The sequence below is a fragment of the Sapajus apella genome, unplaced genomic scaffold, assembly GCF_009761245.1.
Source record: "Sapajus apella isolate SASKATOON/1434 unplaced genomic scaffold, GSC_monkey_1.0 scaffold169, whole genome shotgun sequence".
NCBI classification, from domain to species: Eukaryota; Metazoa; Chordata; class Mammalia; order Primates; family Cebidae; genus Sapajus; species Sapajus apella.
Window position 1 is genome coordinate 1,510,937 of NW_022437109.1, and position 8,532 is coordinate 1,519,468.

Sequence of the window (8,532 nt, forward strand, 5' to 3'; positions counted from 1 at the left end):
TTTTTTTGTAGTTTTAGTAGAGACGGGGTTTCACCATGTTGACCAGGATGGTCTCGATCTCTTGACCTCGTGATCCACCCGCCTCGGCCTCCCAAAGTGCTGGGATTAGAGGCGTGAGCCACCGCGTCCGGCCTTTCATTTTATTATTTATTTTTGAGACAGAGTCTTGTTCTGTTGCCCAGGCTGGAGTGCAATGGCGTGATCTTGGCTCACTGCAACCTCCACCTCCGGGGTTCAAACGATTCTCTTGCCTCAGTCCCTTGAGTAGCTGGGATTACAGGCACCCACTACCATGATAGGCTAATTTTTGTATTTTTAATAGAGACAGGGTTTCACCATGTTGGTCAGGCTGGTCTTGAACCCCTAACCTCAGGTGATCTACCTGCCTTGGCCCTCCCGAAGTGCTGGGATTACAGGCATGAGTCACTGCGCCTGGCCTATTTTTATTTTTGGGGACGTTATCTTGCTCTGTCACTGAGGCTGGAATGCAGTGGCATGATCTTGGCTCACTGCAATCTCTGCCTCCCAGGTTCAGCGATTCTCCTGCCTCAGGCTCCCGAGTAGCTGGGACTACAGGTGTGTACCACCTCACCCAGCCAGTTTTTGTATTTTTAGTAGAGAAGGGGTTTCGTCGTGTTGGCCAGGCTCGTCTCGAACTCCTGACCTCAAGTGATCTGCCTGCCTCAGCCTTCCCAAGTGCTGGGATTCCAGGCATGAGCCACCACATAGGCCTCATTTATTCACTTCTAACTCCACCCTCAGGCCCTACTTTACTGAAAATGGTCCTTTAAAATCCAGCAGCCTTTTTACTAAATCCAATGGACACTTTTCAGTCCTTTTTTCCCCAGACTTCTTTGTTTTTGAGACAAGGTCTCACTCTATCACCCAGGCTGGAGTGCAGTGGGGCGTGATCTTGGCTCACTGCAGCCTCTACCTCCTGGGTTCGGGTGATTCTCCCATCTCAGCCTGCTGCGTAGCTGGGACCACAGGCATGAGCCACAGTGTCCAGCTATTTTTTTTTTTGCTAGAGACAGGGTCTCTAGTTGTTGCCCAGAGTGGTCTGCCATGTGAGTTCTTAATCCCTATCCCCAGCCTCTGCCTACACTGCTGCCTCCTGAAACACAGCATTACTTGGCCAACACTCACCTTTCAGATTGGAAAGTGATTTATATGGAAACCTTTTGTGACCTCCCCAAGTAATGCTAACCCCTGCTAATCTGCTCTCTTAGTACCTACACAGCACTGATCTCACAGCAGTGACATGGCCTATTTACCTTAAACAGCCCTCACTAGATTGCAGATGACAAGAGGGCAGAAAATATATTGGTCTTTTTTTTATATCCTACGTAAGTTTAAAGATATTTCTTTGTGGCTGGGCGCAGTGGCTCATGCCTGTAATCCCAAGACTTTGGGAGGCCAAGGCAGGAGGATTCCCTGAGGTCAGGAGTTCAAGACCAGTCTGGCCAACATGGTGAAATCCAATCTCTACTAAAAATAGAAAAAAATCAGCCAGGCTAATTTTTATAATAGATAAAAAGAAAAATTTATTTTTATCTATTATTCTGAAACAAAGCAAAAAATAAATAAATATAACACTGACCAGGGTCCCAAGCTTACCTTAGGCCCATAGAAGGCACCATCTCCAGAGTTGAGGTCCCAGGGTTCTCCAAATTCCTTCAGGGCTTGTTGAAGGACCTTTAGAAGGAATGAGACAGGAATACATCATCTTAGACTTCAAAAGGAACACATCCAGTCAATCCCTAACAAATGATGCCTTCATCAGGTGCCTCTATTGGAGAACCCTGGTTACTATATTCCCCACTTCTTTTCACTAAAGAGTGGTTTATCTGCCTCTATTTCTCTACCTCCTACTCACCTGTTCAGCCTGGTCCCAAAGGCAAGGGTCTCCCAGGAAGCCAGATGGCCGGGTGGACAGTGCCAGGCGGAAGGAGAAGCCAAGAACAGCATAAACGGAATGGAGGAAATCAAGACAGCTTTGGATCTCTGCTTCCAGCTGGGGGCAGGAAATAAGGGTAGGGGATGCTGTGAGCCAGCTAGGAATCTGGGATAGTGGCAGTTTGAGGAAAACAAAGGGTAAAAACAGAGAGGAAGCAGAAGCAAGCTAGGGGTAGAATGTAGATGAATTATAGTACATACAGGGACAACTGAAGATCAGGGGTTTGTGCAGGTTCATAGGGAGAAAGGAAGGTGGTTTAGAAAAGCTTTGGTGAAGCCAGGGAAAGACCACCTGATCTGTTGTACAGAAGATGTGAGCGTCATCCTGCTGGAAACACCGCAGTCGGGTCAGTCCGCACAGACCGCCAGAGGCTTCAGCCCGGTGTAGGGCCCCAAAGTCAGCTAGTCGCAGGGGCAGTTCCCGCCAGGATCTGGGCCGGTGGGCGAACATCAGGCTGAGGTTGGGGTGGGGAGGGGTCAGGGCCATAGGGAGGACTAGCCCCCGAAGACTGCTCTCCAAACCAATCTGCTTGCCTACTTTCTCTGCACCATCAGCTAAAGCCGTCTCCAGCCTCAGCATATCCTTCCACTGAGTCCTGTCAATCCCACTCACTATAGTCTGAGCCCTGCCTGGTTCAAAAGTGGATTTCTCAGTAAAACACTAACAGACATCATTTATTGTTGCCCTGTTCTGTGATGGTCACTGAACTGAAAAAGGAACCTTAGATAGCAATTTTAAGGAGACTGAGACCTAAAGCGGTAAAATGAGTTTCCCAAATTCACATGGTTAGCTACGGGGAAGATTCTAGACTCAAACCAGGTGTCCCAGTACTCTTTCCAAAGTGCTTTCCTTTTTTTTGAGATGGAGTTTCCCTCTTGTTGCCCAGGCTGGAGTGCAGTGGTGCAATCTCGACTCACTGCAACCACCGCCTCCTGGGTTCAAGCAGTTCTCCTGCCTCAGCCTCGCAAGTGGTTGGTATTTCAGGCATGCACTATCATGCCCAGCTAATTGTGTATTTTTAGTAGAGACAGGGTTTCACCATGTTGGTCAGGCTGGTCTTGAACTCCCAACCTCAGGTGATCTGCCTGCCTCAGCCTCCCAAAGTGCTGGGATTACAGGCGTGAGCCACTGCACCCTGCCCCAAGGTGCTTTCTATTATTTACTATTTAGCAACCTGATTGTAATCCTAGCTCCCAGCTCACCAGTGTGCAGGGCAGTTCATGGGCTTGAGGGCGAGTGTATCCGTGGTATGCCTGGTAGAGTGATCATTCTGGGAGCTGGAAGGCCTATCGGAGCCTGGAGGCTGCACGGCAAACATGTCTTCCTGATAATGCTCCCAATGCCCTGACTGTTCCCAGAGTTTCGTGGAAAACAATGTGGGAGTTTTCACCTCGAAGAAACCACGGCGGGCATACTCAGCCTGGAGAGGAGGGTAGAGACATGGAAGGTCAGAATAACTGGAAGGAACAGGGGCAGAGCGTCAGCTGTGTGATCTTCCTGGGGCCTTAGGCCATGCTGATTGCAACCACAACCTATTAAATACCACGTCCTGTCTCTATGCTCCCCAACTGCAGACCACACAACTGTAGTATTAAAGGGCACCAGCACTTTTCAGTATTTATGTTTATGCTTCCAACCATTGCCCCTTTTTTTTTCTCTTCCAGACAGAGTCTCATTCTATCGCCCAGGCTGGAGTGCAGTGGCGCAATCTCAGTTCACTGCAACCTCCGCCTCCTGAGTTCAAGTGATTCTCCTGCCTCAGCCTCCCCAGTAGCCTGGACTACAGGTGCCACCACCATGCCCAGCTAATTTTTGGTAATTTTTTAGTAGAGATGGTTTTGGCATGTTGGCCAGGCTGGTCTCGAACTCCTGACCTCAAGTGATCTGCCTGCCTTGGCCTCCGAACGTGCTGGGATTACAGGTGTGAGCCACCGCGCCAGGCCCCAACCCCCCTCTTTTAACACGAACACCTTAGCTTCTTCTAGGTCCTCAGCCCTTCCCTGGTCTTCTTTCCTCTAGACCTGGGTCCCCTTACCCTGATAAATGCCACTAGTGCATTATACACCCTTGTCCCTCGTGGCAGGAAGAAGCAGCTCCCAGGGCTCAGTTCATGGAAGAAGAAGAGCTCCTGTTCCTGCAGTCAGAAATGGCAATATTGGGTCACTTCAAGGGCAAGGAGGTAGCTTTGGAACCCAGAAGAAACAACTGGCGGAGCTGCTCAGGCTGTGTGACTGAATCTGCTCCCGACTCCATAATCAGGTTCCGTCATCTCTCTCACCTTCCACCCTTACCACCATCCCGCCATATCTTGCCAATCTCTGTACCTTCCCAATGCGCCGGTGGTCTTGCAATTCTGCTTTCTCCCTCCATGCTTCCCAGGCCCTCAGCAATTCTGTTGTGGGGAAAGAAATCCCTGACACTCTCTGCAGTGTCTCTGGGGCCCCTGAAGACCTCCATAAGGATGACGAGTTCTGTGTGAGGACATAGGGAATCAAAGGAAAGATGAGGACTGAAGGCCCCTAACCTTTTCAAGCCTCATATGATACTCTCAGTGTTAAGCGTCACAGGTATGCCTCTTGACAACAATCCCACCAGTAGGAGGAACACCTCCATCCTCTAGACACCCTTCTTCTAGATTACAGTGTTGAAATTGCCTGACTCTTGATTCCTACATACATCCTGGTCAAGCCTAACCTTACATTGCCATCACTTTTTCTCCCCATTCTTGGTACCCCTGTACTTAGTTCCTTCCCATTCCAATCAGTGACTCCTTAGGGGAGTAACCATAAGCTCCGGTCAAATGTCAGTCTATTACTCCCCTTATAATTATCCTATACAGCTGCTAGAAAAGTCAGTCTTCTACAACTCATCCCATTCCTGGCCACATGAAATCCAAAAGCCTCTGCCTGCTCTCTCCTTTAACAATACTAATGAGAAACAACATATATATATATGTGATTTCCTGCCTTAGCCTCCCAAGTAGCTGGGACTACAGGTGCATGCCACCACACCCAGCTGATTTTTTATTTTTAGTAGTGATGGGGTTTCATTATGTTGGCCAGGATGGTCTTAAACTCCTGAGCTCAAGTGATCCATCCATGTTGGCCTCCCAAAGTGTTGGGATTATGTGTGAACCACTGTACCCGGCCAATAGCCTATATTTTATAGCACTTTTAAACTTTTCCTTTCTCCTACATTAGTTGGTTTTCATTATCTTTTTTCTTTTTGTTTTGAAACGGAGTCTTGTTCCAGGGCCCAGGCTGGAGTGCAGTGGCATGATCTTGGCTCACTGCAACCTCTGCCTGCTGGGTTCAAGTGACTCTCCTGCCTCAACCTTACAAGCAGCTGGGATTACAGGCATGGCCCAGCACACCCAGCTAATTTTTGTATTTTTAGTAGAGATGGGGTTTCACTATGTTGCCCACGCTGGTCTCGAACTCCTGACCTCAAATGATCCACTTGCCTTGGCATCCCCAAAGTGCTGGAATTACAGGTGTGAGCCACCATGCATGGCCTGGTTTTCATTATCTTTATGAGGTGAATTTACTGATAGGACAAAAAGGAAATAATGGCCTCATTTTCTAGATGGGGAAAATAAGTAAGATTTACCCAAGGCCACCAGGTGCAGTGGCTCAGGCCTGGAATCTCAGCACTTTGGGAGGCTGAGGCAGGCGAATCACAAGGTCAAGAGATCGAGACCATCCTGGCCAATATGGTGAAACCCAGTCTCTACTAAAAATACAAAAGTTAGCTGGGTGTGGTGGCATGCACCTGTAGTCCAAGCTACTCAGGACGCTGAGGCAGGAGAATCACTTGAATCCAGGAGGTGGATGTTGCAATGAGCTGAGATCGTGCCACTGTACTCCAGCCTGGTAACAGAGCTAGACACCATCTCAAATTAAAAAAAAAAAAATTTATCCACGGTCACATATCTCATCCATAGAGAGTAAAGACTATATGCAGATGGCTAGCTTTTAAGTTCAGAGCTCTTTTGTTTTTTTAGTAGAGACAGGGTTTTGCCATGTTGGCCAGGATGGTCTTGAACTCCTGACCTCAAGTGATCCACCCATCTCAGCCTCCCAAAGTGCTGGGATTTCAGGCATGAGCCACCTAACCCAGCCAAAAACAGGAATGTTAGCCTAACTCTGTCTCACAACTGACCGATAGCAGCTTCAGTCCTCCAATCTGTCCAGTATGCCGAAGGTGGGGGCCCCGGCAAAGGTCAACCAATGTGCCACACCTAGGAGAAAGAAGAGGCCAGTCAGTGATTTCCCGATTCTTCAGCTTCTAGCTTTCTCCCTCTCTCATGGTCTTTAGCTGACAGAAATAGGTGAAGAAAAAGGAACACTCCTACAGAGAGAGGATAATGGCAGATAAAAAATCAATTCCCCAGTCGGCAGTGGCTCACACCTGCAATCCCAGCACTTTGGGAGGCGGAGGCGGGTGGATCACCTAAGGTCAGGAGTTCAAGACCAGCCAGGCCAACATGATGAAACCCCGTCTCTACTACAAATACAAAAATTAGCTGGGCATAGTGGCACATGCCCGTAATCCCAGCTACTCAAGAGACTGAGGCAGCAGAATTGCTTGGACCCCCGGGAGGCAGAAGTTGCAGTAAGCCGAGATCATGCCACTGCACTCCAGCCTGGTAGACAGAGTGAGACTTCATCTCAAAAAAAAAAAAAAAAAAAATTAATTCCCATTCCCATTTCTTTTTCCGGAGCAACACAAATTACCTTCTATCTTTCTTCCCTATAGCATTTCTGGCCTTCTTCAATGCTTCCCCACCTCTCCCTATTTGCCTTAATCTTGGCAACTCTTACCCATATACTGTTGCTGTTGGACCTGTCACTCTCTCCTCAATCAAGTGAAGCTTAAAGGGGTTATCCTGGAAAAAGGCAGAAGGGAGACTGAAGAAAAGTCTTTATTCTCACAAAGATGTCCTAGAAGAGCCACCTCTTCCCTCCATCCCACCTTGAACAACTGGCGAAGCTGATCCCGTGAAGCCTCTAGCCTCCGGAAGGGTTGAGCAGCAGCTGTAAATTCTTGGCAAATCCGCTCCAAAACAGGCAGCTCTGAGCCCCGGACTGTCCTAAAAAGAGGAGAATTGGTTGGGTTGCATCCTGTAAGGTGCATCAATCACCTGGGTGACAAATCTGTGGGCTAGGGGGTAAGGTCCTGCCCTTCAGGAGAAATCTAGAGTTATAGGCAAAGAGAGACAAACAGAGAGAAAACATAAATAGGAAATCAGGTAACAGATATTACGGCTGGAGAAAAAGCTCTATGCATGAAGTTAAAAGTTGAGTGCAGGAAATCTGGATAGACAAAGTTAGAATAGTCATGAAAGAGATGAAGTAAAACTTGAATTTATGAAAGTTAACAAGTAACAAGATAAGTTGCTTTTTTTTATCTTTTTTTTTGAGAGAGGGTTTTGCTGTCACCCAGGCTGGGTGCAGTGGGAAGATCATGGCTCACCACAGCCTCAACCTCCCAGCCTCAAGCAATCCTGCTACCTCAGCCTCCCAAGTAGCTGGGACTACAGGTGCACACCACCACACCAGCCAAGAAGGTAAATTTCAAGCAAAGTTAGAAGAGGGACATGGACAAACGCAGAAGGAGGTACTAATGGCATAGTTGAGACCTAGAGAAACCCTCCTCCTCCAAATGGAACATGCCCAAGCCCCTGAAAAGGGCCTCAGAAACCATCCCAGAATCATTCTTCTCCTTCCTTTCATTACTCACCTCTCCTTTCCCAGAAAGAAGTCATGGTAAAAGCCATTTTCTGTACTTGGACCTCGGCAGAGAACAGCACCTAGGAATTGTTCGGCTGCTGCCCCCAGGACATGGGTGCTGGAGTGCCAGAACACCTGAGTTCACAAAAAAAGGGTTCACAGGTTCATAAAGTTCTCCCTTAACACCTAGATCTCTGATCTCTTCCTCACAAAAGTTGGTAGGAAAACTGGTATGGTTCTTCTAGGAATAACTACCACAAAAAGGGGATCCTAAATTTTGGGAGTGACCATTAAAAAGTAACAAGCTTAAAAAAAAAAAGGCCAGGCATGGTGGCTCATACCTGTAATCCCAACATTTTGGGAGGCCGAGGCAGGCAGATCATCTCAGGTCAGGAGTTTGAGACTAGCCTGGCCAACATGGTGAAACCCCACCTCTACTGAAACATACAAAACCAGCCAGGTGTGGTGGTGTGTGCCTGTAGTCCCAGCTACTCAGGAGGCTGAGGCAGGAGAATTGCTTGAACCTGGGAGGTAGAGGTTGCAGTGAGCTGAGACTGGGCCACTGCACTCCAGCCTAGGTGACACAGTGAGACTCTGCCTCAAAAAAAAACAAACAAAAACAAAACAAAACAAACAAACAAAAAAATACACTGAATAGAAAAGAAAGGAAGCCAGTATCTTTTCTTCTTTCAGTGCATAAAAGCCCCAGCTCCACCCCTCAGTCCTTGGTGCTTCCCAGTTCCAAAGTAGGAGGCCAGTCAGTCTTCTGCTGCTGCTCCTGTAAGCTTTTAGGGCTTCAGAATAAGCTCTGTCTTCTTTTTTTTTTTTTTTTTTTTTTTTTTT

General features: G+C 47.9%; 1 protein-coding gene across 1 annotated transcript in view; it reads right to left on the reverse strand.

Annotated features, from left to right (window-relative positions):
- TARS2 (threonyl-tRNA synthetase 2, mitochondrial) overlaps positions 1–8,532 on the reverse strand; it is a 15,745-nt gene that overhangs the window by 6,333 nt on the left and 880 nt on the right. The window contains exons 2-11 of the mRNA XM_032267556.1: positions 7,700–7,824; positions 6,932–7,049; positions 6,781–6,845; positions 6,119–6,197; positions 4,282–4,428; positions 3,993–4,091; positions 3,160–3,377; positions 2,249–2,411; positions 1,877–2,014; positions 1,618–1,695 (exon numbers count right to left, since the gene is read on the reverse strand). Coding sequence (XP_032123447.1) covers positions 1,618–1,695; positions 1,877–2,014; positions 2,249–2,411; positions 3,160–3,275 — 495 coding nt within the window. The 5' untranslated portion in view covers positions 3,276–3,377; positions 3,993–4,091; positions 4,282–4,428; ... (2 more) ...; positions 6,932–7,049; positions 7,700–7,824. The remainder of the gene's footprint in view (positions 1–1,617; positions 1,696–1,876; positions 2,015–2,248; positions 2,412–3,159; positions 3,378–3,992; positions 4,092–4,281; positions 4,429–6,118; positions 6,198–6,780; positions 6,846–6,931; positions 7,050–7,699; positions 7,825–8,532) is intronic.